The sequence below is a fragment of the Zootoca vivipara genome, chromosome 17 (genome assembly GCF_963506605.1).
Source record: "Zootoca vivipara chromosome 17, rZooViv1.1, whole genome shotgun sequence".
Taxonomy (NCBI): Eukaryota; Metazoa; Chordata; class Lepidosauria; order Squamata; family Lacertidae; genus Zootoca; species Zootoca vivipara.
This window is the reverse complement of record NC_083292.1, coordinates 18,835,190-18,850,573: the sequence shown is the minus strand read 5'-3', so window position 1 is coordinate 18,850,573 and position 15,384 is coordinate 18,835,190. Positions and strand designations below refer to the sequence as shown.

The 15,384-nt window shown below is 48.9% G+C and overlaps 1 protein-coding gene and 1 non-coding gene across 2 annotated transcripts in view; both read left to right on the top strand.

Annotated features, from left to right (window-relative positions):
- AP1B1 (adaptor related protein complex 1 subunit beta 1) overlaps window positions 1–15,384 on the top strand; it is a 45,274-nt gene that overhangs the window by 18,958 nt on the left and 10,932 nt on the right. Inside the window, exons 6-16 of the mRNA XM_035098206.2 lie at window positions 822–1,012; window positions 3,024–3,245; window positions 4,675–4,795; window positions 5,100–5,195; window positions 5,967–6,082; window positions 6,871–7,036; window positions 7,370–7,468; window positions 8,395–8,654; window positions 10,383–10,584; window positions 13,428–13,568; window positions 14,914–15,059. Coding sequence (XP_034954097.1) covers window positions 822–1,012; window positions 3,024–3,245; window positions 4,675–4,795; window positions 5,100–5,195; window positions 5,967–6,082; window positions 6,871–7,036; window positions 7,370–7,468; window positions 8,395–8,654; window positions 10,383–10,584; window positions 13,428–13,568; window positions 14,914–15,059 — 1,760 coding nt within the window. The remainder of the gene's footprint in view (window positions 1–821; window positions 1,013–3,023; window positions 3,246–4,674; window positions 4,796–5,099; window positions 5,196–5,966; window positions 6,083–6,870; window positions 7,037–7,369; window positions 7,469–8,394; window positions 8,655–10,382; window positions 10,585–13,427; window positions 13,569–14,913; window positions 15,060–15,384) is intronic.
- LOC118076637 (small nucleolar RNA SNORD125) lies at window positions 15,115–15,214 on the top strand. The gene has a single exon (XR_004691539.1). It is a non-coding gene; the product is annotated as a small nucleolar RNA SNORD125 (small nucleolar RNA).

Sequence of the window (15,384 nt, the reverse complement as noted above, 5' to 3'; positions counted from 1 at the left end):
TGCACGTTTAACCAGCGTTGGGAAAATGCCCAACCCGAGTGCTGCTCCTTTTCTTTCGCCCACCCCACCCCGCTCCAGGCTTCCTACATTTTTAAAAGGAACGTCATGAGAGAACTATCGGCCGCCTCTGCAGAAGTTCCAAATGAATTTTTAATTTAGGCCAAATGGCCTCGAATGCTCCTTGGGCCTGTGGGTTGCTGAGAGAAATAGCGGTCTTGCTAGGAAGCCTTGCTTCACGCAACAATAACATTTGGTTTAATTTTCTTTCTTTTTGAGCAGGGGTGTGTTGCTTTCTACACATCTCTATATCCCCGGTGCCTCCAAGAGGCTTTTCTGTGGAGTTTTTTTTAGAGGCAAGAGCTGCCGATAACTATTTCCTGGTGAGGCCTACAAGACTTAGGTCATATTCACACCCTACGTTTAAAGCACTACGGTACCGCTTTAAACAGTCATGGCTTCCTGCAAAGGATTCTGGGAACTCTGGTTTGTTATAGAGGAAGCCCCCATTCCCCTCACGGAGCTACGATTCCCAGAGTTCCCTGGGAAAGAGAGATTGACTGTTGGAGCACTCTGGGAATTCTACTGAGATAGACAGACCTGCAGCTGTAGCTCAGGTGGCAGAACATTCGCTTTGTATGCAGAAAGTCCCAGTTCAACCCTTGGCGGGCTCGGCAAGACTCCCACCTGAAACCCTGGAGAGCTGTTGCCAGTCAGAGTAGACAGTATTGAGCTAGATGGACTAACGATTTGACTCAGGATAAGGCAGCTTCCCATGTTCCTATTTTCACAGATGGTTCCTCTCCTCTGTTCCCCCCCCCCAGGTGGTAGCTAATGCTGTAGCAGCGCTCTCAGAGATAGCAGAATCTCACCCCAGCAGCAACCTGCTGGATTTGAACCCACAGTCCATCAACAAGCTGCTGACTGCCCTGAACGAGTGTACGGAATGGGGCCAGATCTTCATCCTCGACTGCCTGGCCAACTACATGCCCAAGGATGACCGCGAGGCGCAGAGGTGAGAGCTGCGGGTTGGCTCGCTTACTCGAGCTCGTGCCAATCGTGCTGCTTTGCAGGCACCATTGTGTGAGGTGCCCTTCCTTGCTTGTAGACAGCCCAGTCTGTGTGCAATTGTGTGTGTGTGTGTGTCTATGCCTATCTGTCTGTCCCATGCCTCTGTTTTTGTTGTCAACGAAGCCAAGTTTCAGAAGACTCCGTACAGATGTGGAGATTTTCTTTTAGAAAGGGCATCAGGTTTAGAGGAAACGCGAGTAAGAGGAGACATGGAAAAACTGGATAGAGAAAAGTTAAGCTATGGAATTTGCTGCCCTGGGAGGCACTGATGGCTACAGACGTGAATGGTTTTAAAAGAGGATGAGAGAAAGTCAGGGAGGGCAAATCTATCAATAGCTACTACCCACAATGGCTATTCTTGGCTTCCCCAGTCGGAAACTGCGTGCTTCTGAAAACCAGCAGCTGATGGAAGCTTTGTATTTTTCTTCCTCCTCTTTCTTTTTTATTGTTTTTCTTTTCTTTTTTGTATTTTATTTTTATTGTATTGTGTTTTTATTGTTTTTTATATTATTATTAAACATCTTTATTGAAAGCTCAAAAAGTACATATGTGCACTAAACATGGTGAGACGTAAATAAAAGAGAGAAAAAGAAAAACAGCACCCATGCAGCAGGGGAAATAAAAGGGGGCGGGGCCTCAAAATTGTATATTTTACAAGGTTGTTGGTTGTTACTGTACTTCACCAGATCTTAACCAACTACAGTATTTGTAGGAATGGATTCCAAGTAACATTGAATTTATCCGTGGCAAGTCTGTGTTTATATGCAAGTTGTTCATATGTTGCGAGTTTGTGTAAGTCTTCAATCCAATCGTAGAAGCGAGACACATTTTTATTTCTCCAATCCATCAGTATCAGTCTTTTTGCTGTGGTAAGGGCACGGAGAGTGTTTTTATTGTTTTTCTTTAGATCAGTTTGTTTTTTATTGTATTGTATATTAAACAGTTTTAATTTAATTTAATTTAAAAATGAAAATACAGTGGTGCCTCGCTTTACGAATGCCTTGCACAACGAAAAACTCGCTAGACGAAAGAGTTTTGCGTTGCGCGAGGCATTCGTAAGACGACAAAATTTTCTATGACCGCTGCTTCGTCTTACGACGCGCGGCCATAGAAAGCGGCAAAGGAAGATCAGCTGTCAGCGCGGGAAGCTGACAGCTAATCTTCCTTTGCCAGGGGGGACGGAGCCGAAACGCGGAGGTGCGGCGGCCTCCCCCTGCCTGTCTTCCCCTTGGCTCCGGGAAGACAGGCGGGGGCAAGCAGCGCCCGCTGCGATTCGGCTCCGTCCCCCAGAGCCACCGCCCCGCCCTGCACCACCAGCACGGAGCGCAACTTCGGAGACCTCTGTGTCAGGGGAAGCAGGCGAGAGGCGCCGGCGGGAGAAGGTCTTCCCCCGCCGCCGCCTCTCGCCCCGCACCCCGGGCACGGAGCGCAACTTTGGAGACCTCCAAAGTTACACCCCGTGTCGGGGGAGGCAGGCAAGGTGGTGGCTGGGAGAAGAGAGCTTCTCGCCCCGCCGCCTTGCACACAGCCGGCATTGGACGGGGCTTCGGAGACCTTCTCCAAAGCCCCGTTGTATGCCGCTGCCAGTCCCCCGGAGCCTATAGGAACGCATTGATTAAGTTTCTATGGGAAACTGGGACTCGAATTGACCCGTGGAACAAATTAATTTCATCTAGCGAGGCAACACTGTAAATAGCAACTGGAAAACGCAGGTCCTGCTTGCTGGTTTCCTGAGCAGGGCTAGCGCAGAGCACAACTCTTCTTTTCCCCTGCCATTTTCCCAGATTACCCAATGGCTGCAGTGCAGGGCCGCAAAAACGGTTTTGTTGGTTGCAGCTCGGAGGCTGGGCTGGTGGGTCAGTGGCTCTGTGCACCTGTGAAAAATCTCCTCTGGCATTTGCCTGCTGCACCTTCCTTTTTCTTCTCTCCTCCCCCCCCCCCCGCCCCCCGGGCAGCATCTGTGAGCGAGTGACACCCCGGTTGTCCCACGCTAACTCCGCCGTGGTCCTCTCGGCTGTGAAAGTGCTGATGAAGTTCATGGAGATGCTGTCGAAGGACCTGGATTATTACGGCACTTTGCTGAAGAAGCTGGCTCCCCCGCTCGTCACCCTGCTGTCTGCTGAGCCGGAGCTGCAATACGTGGCTCTCCGAAACATCAACCTCATTGTGCAGAAAAGGTGATGATGGATGCTCTGTTGGCTGCAGGTGGGCAAGGGTGGTTTGGTTGATGGGTAGCCCTGCTTCCAAGGATACAGTGAGATACTCTCAGGCATGGAACTGGGTTTGTCGGGGGTCTTTTGCTAAAGGTATTTCCTTTTATAAGGAATATAAAACAGAGAAGCTGTTGTGGCAACAGCTGAAAAACCAGAAGATGAGAAGCAAAACTATAAAACAGGCACGTGGGTTAAAATACCAAAGTCCATGGAAAATGATCCACAATGAATTGGGGAAAAAACACGTTTAAAAGTACTTTCCCAAAAATCCCAGAGTCCTTTCTGTTGGGGATAATTCAGACTGAAATTCCCAGGTGTCAAACAAGGTTATTTATGTGTGCCACTATTGCACCCCATGTTTCGTTTGCCCAAAAATGGAAAACGAGCGAGGTCCCAACCAAAGACGAATGGCAACTTAAGTTAACAGAATATGCGCAGCTTGCAGACTAAGAACAAGAAGAACATATGTTTAGAGAAGACTGGAAAACCTTTACTGAATATACGGGAAATAACTGTACAGCTGAAAACGCAGCATTAAATTCAACAGTGTAGATAAGTTATGTTGGATGTGATAATGGAATACTGAATGGTATCGTTTCTGTAAAATATGCAGGGATTTATGATATGTAAAAAGAACCATGGAAAGAGAAGAAGGGAAGTCATTGATATCTTAAGGATGTAAAAATGTCAAGTATAGTTTGAGATTTGCCAGGTTTGTGACGAGGGCTGACTTGAAAATGATGGCTCCATTACAAAACGTAATTAAAGGAATGCCAGATCAAATGAAAAGTGTCTGGAGGTTCTAGACCTTTGTCGAAATCTCAAATTATGCATAGTTTTCTCCATTATAGCTATATTTCAGAGTGAGTGGTATCAAGCGTCCGGTGTAAGATTTGGGGGTTGTTTTCCATTGAGTTGCAATTGCTATGTGAGCTGCCAAGATCATATATAGGGCCTATATGTTAGTATAGAAGGTAGATCTTTCAACGGTCCGAAACTGAGACCCACCTCTGACTCCCAACCTGCAACATGGGACCTACTTTCAAAGTTTCACTTTCGATTTACAGTATAATTACTGGTGCTAACAAGGCACACGATTCATCCTAAAATGACACTTCCGAGAGCAGTGTTGCCTAATAGCTCAGTCGGTAGAGCACAAGGCTCTTAATCTCAAGGTTGTGGGTTTGAGCCCCCACATTGGACAAAAGATTCCTGCAATGCAGGGGGTTGGACTAGATGACCGCTGTGCTCCCTTCCAACTCTACCATTCTATGATATTACTAAATGAAAACTTCTGTTTTCACTTAAAGACTCTTTCGCAATTTATAAGTTGCACAGCTGGGTATGGTTTCTTCTTAGGATCTCTTAATCACATCTTTTCCTCTTCTCCCAGACCTGAAATCCTCAAACACGAGATGAAAGTCTTCTTTGTGAAGTACAACGACCCGATCTACGTCAAACTGGAGAAGCTGGATATCATGATCCGCCTAGCCTCGCAGGCCAACATTGCACAGGTAAATCCTCCTCTTTTCTCTCTTCCTCCCCACCCCACCCCCGAATTTGCTTCAGAGTCTCCACTGCCCTGCAAGGATTAGTACTGAAAGGAATTGCAGTCCCACAAGATCTGGAAGGCACCCGCTGTTTGGGAAGGCTGAAGCTATTGCCTCTAAAGAAGGCATTCCACTCTTCTCTCCTTCCTGCCCCAATTTTTCAGCGTGTGCATTTTCTAGCTGCCACTCAGCATTCCAAAGTTACTGAGCATGCTCTGTCCTGGGCTTGCTTTTTCCTTTTTTTCCTTTGCCCCACGTCTTCTGATAGGTGCTTGCCGAGTTAAAGGAGTACGCAACGGAGGTCGACGTGGACTTTGTGCGGAAAGCCGTCCGGGCGATTGGCCGGTGTGCCATTAAGGTCGAGGTGAGCCCAAGGTGTGATCCAGAACATCTGGCGGGCACCAGTTTGGGGGAGGCTGCCATCTATCCGGGAGAGTCGCCTGATTCTGCAAAAGGCTTAACTTCAAACATACTTGGCTTTTCGGGCATTTAGAGGCTGCAAGTAGCAGAGAGCACAAACGAATTTTGTATAATGTGAACCCTCCCCTTTTCTCTTTTGGGGGAGGGTGGGGGCTGAAGACATTAGGGAGAGGAGCAGAGAGTGCTTTTGCACTCGAATCGTGTGTGCAGACTTCCCTTTCGGGACACCTGGTAGGCCCCTATGAAAACAGGATGCTGGAATCGCTGGCCCGATCCAGCAGGTTTTTCTTACGTTCTTACGACATCCGGTAGATCTTGCCTCTTTGGAAAAGGGGGTTTTGACCTTTACAGAACCTTCCAACATTAAAATTCGTTTTTCAAGGCAAGCGGTGTCCGTAGTGCTGGAGATCGACACGTCTTTGCGTGGGGAGCCAGGTTTTTTTTTAAAGTAACAGCATAGGAGACATCGCTCATAGCATGGGGATCCTGCCTCCCCCTTCCCAATTGGTCTTCTCTAGTATGCAGAAGGCTGCATGTGACTCTTGTTTTGTTAGAGCCAGGAAATTCCTGGCTTTCCTGTTGCTGACATCCCACCTTTGCTGGGAGATAACCTAGATGTCCTTTAACTTCCCTCTTTAAAGCAAGCATCCGTAGTTTCTCCTAAGCCTCTTGGCCAAACACAGCCCCAACCACCTTTCCCTTTCTTCCTGCCCAGCAATCGGCAGAGCGTTGTGTAAGCACCTTGCTTGACCTCATCCAGACCAAGGTCAACTATGTGGTCCAGGAAGCCATTGTCGTCATCAAGGACATCTTCCGGAAGTACCCCAACAAGTAAGAAGCCCTTTCTTATCAGCCCAGCTGCTGACTTGTTAGTTCCTTTTGGATGGCTGCAGGTCAGGCTAGGAGCCCCCTCTCCCCACCCCACCCCACCCCCAGTTCCATTCTGGTTTGCCTCTCCTCGAAAAGTTACCATTTTGATAACACATGGGGACGATTTTATTATTTATTAAACTTATTAATTGCTGTTTTTAAAACTGGTGGTTTGGGATAGCTCAAGTCGATAGGGCACGAGACTCTTAATCTCAAGGTCGTGGGTTTGAGCCTCACATTGGGAAAAAGATTCCCCACGGTGTAGGGGGGTTGGACTAGATGACCCTCGGGGGTGCCTTCCATGAGAAGGCAATTGATAATGATACAATGAAACCTAGCCAGAAATATAGAGCAGTAGATTTTTCTTTTATTTATTTATTTTTGCATCAGAACTGGCTCTTGATGACATGGGATGGATGCCCAGCACATGCAGAGCCGGCTCCTTGCCTTTGAAAGGATCTATCCAGGAAGCTCCCCTGGCTTACTTATGTATTTACTGCATTCCTATCCTACCTTTTCACCAAGAACATGGTTCTTTATCTCTCTCTCTCTCTCCTTATTTAATCCCCTAGAACAGCCCTGTGAAGTAGGTCAGGCTGAGGAGGGGCAGTCGGCCAAATGGTGGGATTTGAACCCTGGTCCTCTCCCGGGTCGTAATCTGATGCTTCTCTAACCGCTGCGCCGCACTTGGTTCTCCACTGTCTCTTAGCTCCTCCCACCCCTCCTGTCTCCGCCCCCCCAACACGCAGGTACGAGAGCGTGATTGCCACCCTGTGCGAGAACCTGGACTCCCTCGACGAACCCGAGGCTCGGGCAGCCATGATCTGGATCGTGGGCGAATACGCAGAGCGCATAGACAACGCGGACGAGCTTCTGGAGAGCTTCCTCGAAGGGTTCCATGACGAAAGTACCCAGGTGAGATGGGGCAGAGCCTCCCACGTGGGGTGGTTGAGGATTAGGCAGCAAAGGCTGCTACGATTCCTTCTGGATTTCCCCCCAGCCAACCTGGGTCCCGTGAAGATATTGCACCATCCAGGAATCCTAGAGGTTTTGTCTTGGGTGATGCACCTCTCAGGTTGCACATTAACTTCACCTCCCGCAGGTGCCCCCTTTCTTCTTGCAGCTTCCTGCTCTGACTGCTTGTGCCAATTACTTCCAGGATGGTAGTAGTAGAACGCCACCTTTTGCATGCAGAAGATCCTAAGTTCAGTCCCCTTTGTCTTTTCTTTTTGCTTTCGTCCATTGCAGGTGCAGCTGCAGCTCCTGACAGCCATTGTGAAGCTTTTCCTGAAGAAGCCCACCGAGACCCAGGAGCTGGTCCAGCAGGTCCTCAGCCTGGCTACACAGGTAGGGGAAGAAGAGGTGGCCTTTTTAAAGCTGGAGGCCCCCTTTACTTCCTTGCAGGGGTTCTGCAAGGTAGCCAGGGGTGCGGAAGCTTTGTCAGCATGGGCAACCTCCTGAGAACCACATGCCAGGGGTAGGAGGGGCCAGAAGCAAAAGTGGGCGGAGCTACAGATGCAAATTTTACCCTCTGTACACAAGAGGCTAGTTTCTGCGCAACACTTGCACACTTCTTTCCCCCCCTTCATCCAGGGCAGGCATTAGGGTTGCCAGACAGGACTTCTGTGCCTTTAATTGCCCTGCTCTCTTTTGAGTCTGGAAACCTTAAAGAGAAACCAGCAGGCCCTTTGTTTAATTTCCAAGCAAAGGGTCTGCTGGTTTCTCTTTAAGGTTTCCAGACTCAAAAGAGAGCAGGGCAATTAAAGGCACAGAAGTCCTGTCCTATATTGAGTCTGGCAACCCTAGCAGGCATCCCCAAACTTTGGCCCTCCAGGTGTTTTGGATTACAGTTCCCATCATCCCTGACCACTGGTCCTGTTAGCTAGGGATCACGGGGGTTGTAGGCCAAAACATCTGGAGGGCCGCAGTTTGGGGATGTCTGATCCAGGGCAAGCAAGAGGCCCGACTGGAGTTCAGGGACACTTCCAAAGCCAGGAGAAAACACTCCAAGGAAGGAGGTGTGACCCGAGGAGAGTCTTAAGATCCGTATTTATTACATTTATATACCAAGGGCGGTTCCATAGCTGCCAAGTTATCCCTTTTTTACAGGGATTTTCCCTTATGCTGAATAGGCTTCCTCGCGAGAAAAGGGAAAACTTGGCAGCTATGGGCGGTTCACATAATAAAACACAAGATAAAAACACAAGCGAATACTTAAACCGTTTTAAACTTGCCCTGGATTTATGTCCATCACCTTAAATGCTTTCACTTAGGATTCGGATAACCCCGACTTGAGGGACCGTGGCTACATCTATTGGCGCCTGCTCTCTACCGATCCTGTGGCGGCCAAGGAGGTGGTTCTGGCAGAGAAGCCACTCATCTCTGAAGAGACGGACCTGATTGAGCCGACTCTGCTGGACGAGCTGATCTGCTACATCGGCACGCTGGCCTCCGTCTACCACAAGCCCCCCACCGCCTTCGTGGAGGGGAGCAGAGGCATCGTCCACAAGAGCCTCCCTCCACGGACAGGATCGTGAGTATCCTTTGGTGGCGGTGGTGGTGGTAGTGCAGGGAGAGGGGGTTCTGTTGCTCCTCTCTGCAGCCCACTTGGTCTTTGGCCTTTTTCCCCATTCTATTTATAAAAATACTTACATACCGCCTTGCATTAAAAATAAATAAATCTTAGAGTGGTTTGCAACGATTATACATAACGCCATACAAGAGAAAGCATATATATATAAAAAGAAACCAGCAAACTGTTAGGGAAAGGTGCGTTCGACATTCTCTGCAGAATAGGAAGAGTTTTTGGCAGGTGTTCAATAGTTGGCACAGAAGGCACCTGCCGGATTTCTAGTGGCAGAGAGTTCCGCAGGGCTGGGCCAACGACACGAAAAAGGCTCAGTTTCCCGCTGTTGTCTTGCCAACTCGAGGAATGGCCAGTGGCACCCCTGCAGGTGACCCCACCGATCAAGCTTGGGGTACAAAGGTTCGGGTGGTCCCTGAGGCACCCTGGACCTAAGTTGTCTGGGACTTTGCAAATTAATGCCTTGAGTAGTAGAGGGACAGCCAGTGCAGGTGTTTTAAGAGCCGTGTCTCGTTTTGCTTGCCAGATGCCCCCGTCAGTCGTCTGGCCACCGCATTCTGCACCAGCTGGAGCATCCAAACCAGGCCCAAGGGCAGCCCCACATAGAGCATGTTCCAGTGATTAGCCTCAAGGTTACCAATTCATGGACTGCCGTGGTTGTAGCCAATGTAGCACAAAGCTGAAATCACCTACCACAGGTTCCACTGGAGAAATGTGCTGTGCCAGCAAAATGTCACCGTGCCAGATTGCTGCAGTAGATTTCACAATCTGTTGCATAGCCGGTTTCTGCTAGCCACAACTTCTGCATTGGATTCCACCCATCTGCTGGTTTAAGGGACCCTGGGGTAGGGTGGCTGGGTGGCAGAAATAGACACACACCTTTTTCTCTTTCTTTTTTGGAAAATAATTTTTTATTAAATTTTCACAAACGAAAACAGTAATTAACTCACATTTCTACCAAATCTAAATCTATACAAGTACCTTTTCACGAACCTTTTCTTTGAGTCCAGAGATCTAGAGCAGGCACCCCCAAACTTCGGCCCTCCAGATGTTTTGGCCTACAACTGCCATGATCCCTAGCTAACAGGACCAGTGGCTGGGGAAGATGGGAATTGTAGTCCAAAACATCTGGAGGGCCGACGTTTGGGGGTGCCTGATCTAGAGAAAGACACACTCTTGAGTCAGTGGTTCCCAAACTCCACTCCGCCCCCCACCCCAGGCCACTTGGAAATTGCTGATGGTCTCCGCAGACTGCAGTTGCTACAGCAGGCAGAATAATCATTAAGCCATGTGTGCTGGACGAGATCCTGTATGATACTTAATTGGGTTTTTATTGCTGGTTTTTATTTTTATTCCATTGAATTTGGATCAGGATGCAATAAAATGCATTATGAGAAATGAAAGAAGCGATAAAAATGCAATTAACCATCACACAGCATATTATAATCGTGACGGCAGACAGAAAATCCACTGATTATATATGAATATTTTATGCAGGCATGCAATGAAACACACCTCCCCCCCCATGAAGCATGCAAACCACTGGTGGAACATGTGCCATTGTGCCACAGTTTGGCTACTCCTGATCTATGTCTCTCTTTTTTGGAAGGAAGGAAGCAGGCCATTTTTAAATTGTCTTCTTCGTCTCTTCCTCCTCACCCTACACTATGAACACAGGAGTGAAAGCGCAGAGAGCCCAGATGTTGCTCCAGCGGGGGCCCCCCAGTCTGAGCAGCCAGCCGTCATCCCGACCCAAGGAGACCTCCTGGGAGACTTGCTGAACCTTGACCTGGGACCCCCTGTGAGCGGCCCTCCGGTTGCCACCTCGTCGGTGCAGATGGGCGCCGTCGACCTTCTCGGCGGCGGCTTGGACAGCCTGGTAAGTCTTAATCTTGCCCTCCCGAGGATTTGCAATGCAAGAGGGTGCTGCGTTTTCACTGGAGGACTTTGAATACTCAAAAACAGCAGCGTTAAATGTGGCCGCTGACGTTATGCTCTGTTGCTGTTGGTTACCTGTCTGCATATGTTTCATGCTGCCTGTGTGTTTTAAGACTGTGTGGAGAGTATACAGCCATGTCCAACTTGAGTTATACTGAGTAGGCCCACTGAAATGAATGGAACCCAGTTGGCCCGCGTTCATTCATTTAAAGCTTTAGGATACCACTTTAAACAGCCATGGCTTCCCCGCAAAGAATTCTGGGAATTCTCCTTGAGCGTTGTTAGGAAGCCCTTCTACAGTGGTGCCTTGCTAGACGAATTTAATTCGTTCCACGGGTCTTTTCTTATAACGAAAAATTCGTCTAGCGAATCCCATAGGAATGCACTGAATTTATTTATTTATTTATTTTGCCCATAGGAATTCAATGCATTCCTATGGGAAACCGCGATTCGCTAGACAAATTTTTCGTAAAACGAATTCGTCTAGCGAGGCAACCTTCGCTAGAAAAAACCTTTCGTTAAGCGGAAATTTCGTTAAGCAGGGCATTCGTTAAGCGAGGCACCACTGTATTCCCCTCCTGTGGCTACGGTTTCCAGGGCAGTTTAGTGGTCCATCTTTCTTCCCAGGGAACTCTGGGAATTGTAGCTCTGTGTGGGGAATGGGGGAGTCTCTGCTAACAACGCCATTAACAAACGACAGCTCCCAGAATTCTTTGGGGGAAGCCATGACTGTTTAAAGTGGCACTGAAGGGCTGAAGACATAACCTCTTCACTTGTGCCTTTTTGGCACGATGTGTATGTTTCAGGAGCCACCTCATTTTTTGTTATTGTCCATTGTTTCAAATTGTGTTTTAATTCGGTAACCTGCTCAGGGACATTAGGGTGGAGGACAGGTAATAGATAACAGCAGTAGCAGCCTCAGCAACAACAACAACAACAGTCGTAGTTAACAGTAAGAATAAAAATAAATAATGTGCAGTGTGAATGTGGGCTTAGCCGTGCCCTTTCATTTCCCTACTCTGAATATGACTTAAAACAACTGGACACAATCCATTAATCTTTGTTCCCGTTTTGCACAGAGAGGCAGCTGGGGAATCTGTCCAGGCCTTTCTCACACCCTTTTTGGATCAGGGCAGCCAAAAGGCGCCCGCTAGATGTTGCCGGGCTCCCATCACGTCCCCAGGCAACATATCCCAGTGGTCAGGGATGATGGGAACTGTTGTCTTAACTGGAGGGCATCACGTTGGCCACCCACTGCTTTAGGACATAAATAGTTAGGCATGCATGGGACAGTGGAGGGTGAGCCCCTTTTTTGCAAGACTAGCAGGGACAAGAGCTCAAAGCTCCGCTGGGAGTTTGCAGAGGCAAAACTGTTCAGCCTGAACGATTCCCAGTATAGCTGAAGGAGCGTCTCCACCCCCATCATTCAGCCTGGACACTGAGGTCCAGCTCCGAGGGCCTTCTGGCGGTTCCCTCCCTGCGAGAAGTGAGGTTACAGGGAACCAGGCAGAGGGCGTTATGGGTAGTGGCACCCGCCCTGTGGAACACCCTCCCAACAGATGTCAAGGAAATAAACAACTATCTGACTTTTAGAAGACATCTGAAGGCAGCCCTGTTTGGGGAAATTTTTAATATTTGATCTTTTTCTGTGTTTTTAATACTCTGTTGGGAGCCGCCCAGAGTGGCTGGGGAAACCCAACCAGATGGCTGGGGTATAAATAATATATTATTATTATTATTATTATTATTATTATTATTATTATTATTATTATTATTATTTATTATAGAACGGGCAGGGCAGAGGGGGTGCTGTGTTCTTCTTGTGGGGAGCTGTCTTGTAGCGCCGTGGCTGATAGCATCTGTGTGTTGTAGTCTTGAGTGACTAACCTCTCTTTCACCCCTTCTTATTTTGTCTCTTTCCCTCCTCCCACCCCCCAAATCCTGGCTTCTCTCTCTCTCTCTTTCTCTTTCTCTCTCTCTCTCTCTCTCTCTCTGCATGTGGCTGTCTCTTCTCTTCTCTTCCAACTTGCCTGCTGCTTCTTGGAGATGGGGGACGAAGCTGAAGGGGTATGGTCCAGCCCTCTTACTAGCTTTCCCGTTCAGTGAGCCATCCCCTTCCTCCCTCCCCCCCTTCCCTCCACTCTTTCCTGCTGGGAAACCGGGGCTGGGGGGGGGGGGGAGACGAGGTGGATGCTACTCTTAGCAGTGTTCATTGCCTTCTACCTGATCATCTCAAAGTACACTAAAAATGCAACAAACCAGATCTAATTAAATACATAAATTATTCTGATCCAACAGGGGTGTTTGTGTGTGTGTGTGTGTGTGTTAATGGCATGTACTTGGGAGAATCCCCCTTCCCAGTCCGTCCGTCCCGTGTGTGGGTTTATCCGTCCTGTGTGTGTCCATAAATGCAGAGAAGGTCTGCAGCTCTTGCCTGCACAAGCTCCCTGGTTCAACTCCAGGTAGGGCTTGCAATTTGTCCTGCCTGAAACCTCGGAGAGCCACTGCCTGTCAATGTAGACAAGGCCGGAGGTAGATGGACCAATGGTCTGATTCAATATTAGGCAGATTTCTATAAAAGCCTCTGCATTTGCCGCCTCTTGTAAGTCACGAAGTGGCCCTTCCCGAAGGTGCGCCAACCGCTGCAGCTCTGTGTAATATCTCTTGCTCCTCTGCTCCCTACTCTCAAGCCACCTCTTGTAGGCTCGTGTCTCCAGCCACCCCACTGCCTTTAGAATTGCCTCTGTGAACTTGTAACACCTTGGTGCCTTTGTCTCCCTGCAGATGGGGGGCCCCAGTTTCGCAGCGCCCAGCGCGGTCATGCCCTCCAACTTGGGAGCGCCCCTGGGCGGGGGCTTGGGAGACCTCTTCGACCTGGCTGGCGGCGTGGGGACATTGTCCGGGTCCTACGTAGCTCCCAAAACGGTGAGTAGCACTGGCCTCCAAGGAGTGCCAGGAACCAAGGGCCAAGTGGCTCTTGGTACCATTGCTTGTAAGATGCCTGGCACCTCTCTGTGGGTAACGGGCTTCTTTCCTTTGCCTAGACCAAATGGTAGGGCCGGCCCCAACAGGGAATGAGAGGGCCTGAGCTCCCTAGGTGCTCCATGAGTGCATTGGACTAGAGAAGGATCTGTTCGACTTCCAAAACGTTCGGAAACGAAGGCGCTGTTTCCGATTGGCTTCAGGAAGCTCCTGCAGCCAATCAGAAGCCGTGCCAGACGTTCAGGTTCCAAAGAACATTCGCAAACTGGAACACTCACTTCTGGGTTTGCGGCATTTGGGAGCCAAAACGTTCGAGTGCCAAGGCGATCGGCTTCCAATGTACGTCTCCGAGCACAGTTCAAAGTGTTGGTGCTGACCTTTAAAGCCCTAAACGGCCTTGGTCCAGTATACCTGAAGGAGCGTCTCCACCCCCATCGTTCTGCCCAGACACTGAGGTCCAGTACCGAGGGCCTTCTGGCGGTTCCCTCGTTGCGAGAAGCCAAGTTGCAGGGAACCAGGCAGAGGGCCTTTTGGGTAGTGGCAACCGCCCTGTGGAACGTCCCTCCATCAGATTTCAAAGAGAAAAACAGCTACCCCCCATCAGATTTCAAAGAGAAAAACATTATTAATGTTTAATAAATTATTTAATATTATTTTTCTGTTGGAAGCTGCCCAGAGTGGCTGGGGAGGCTGAGCCAGATGGTTGGGGTATAAATAATTTATTATTATTATTACAGTATTATTATTATTATTATTATTATTATTATTATTATTATTATTACTACGACTTCCAAGAGCAATTATAACAACAGATGAAAAGGAAAAGGAAAAAAACCCGTAAAACAAGTCACACCCGGGTTAAATAACAGAGGTAATGAAAGAAAAAAAGTGGGAATAAAAGTTGTATTTGCATAGATAAATAATATTAAGTATTCCTTGATTGCCAAGTAGAGTTCCAGATTTTCCAGGCTTGTGATGGTGGTTTCATTGCAAGCGATGGCCCTTCTATATGTGCAATGAAGGAATCTATGCGCAGTTATGGCATGGAACTTAGCCATAACGTGATGAGTTACGGTCGGCATACCTGGAACAGCAACAAAACGTCCGGCACGTTTCCCCTGCGCGACTCTGCTGCTCTGTGCCGCCCGAACTTAGCAGAGTAGATTCCGCAGCATCTGGCTGTTCCAGGGATGCTGACCGTAACTCATCACGTTATGGCTATGTTCCATACCATAACTGCACAATCTACCCCCAATGCATCAACTAATGTCACCTTGCGCCATTTCAGGTCTGGCTCCCGGCGGTGAAGGCCAAGGGTTTAGAGATTTCGGGTACCTTCAGCCGGCAGGTGGGCTCCATCTCCATGGACCTTGTGCTCTCCAACAAGGCCCTGCAAGTCATGTCTGACTTTGCCATCCAGTTCAACCGCAACAGGTAAAAGCCAGTGTGCCCCCCCCACAAGGAGTCCTCGCATGCAGAGAGGGCGTCATAGCCAGGGAGCCTCTTGTGATGATCCTTGTGTCGCTGAATGGCTGGTTTGATGAACCAACCTCACCCTCTAAGAAGTTGACTGAAGAGGCTTATCTAGCTAGGAACGGAGTGGGGAATATTCTTTCCAGCCCGAGAGCCGCATACCCTCATATACGACCTTCCGGGAGCCACATGGCAGCGGTGGGCAGGGCCAGAGTCAAAACTGGGCAGGCCCACAGACTTAAACTGCACCCGCCCAATAGCATGGCCAGGGATAGCAGTCCCCGAC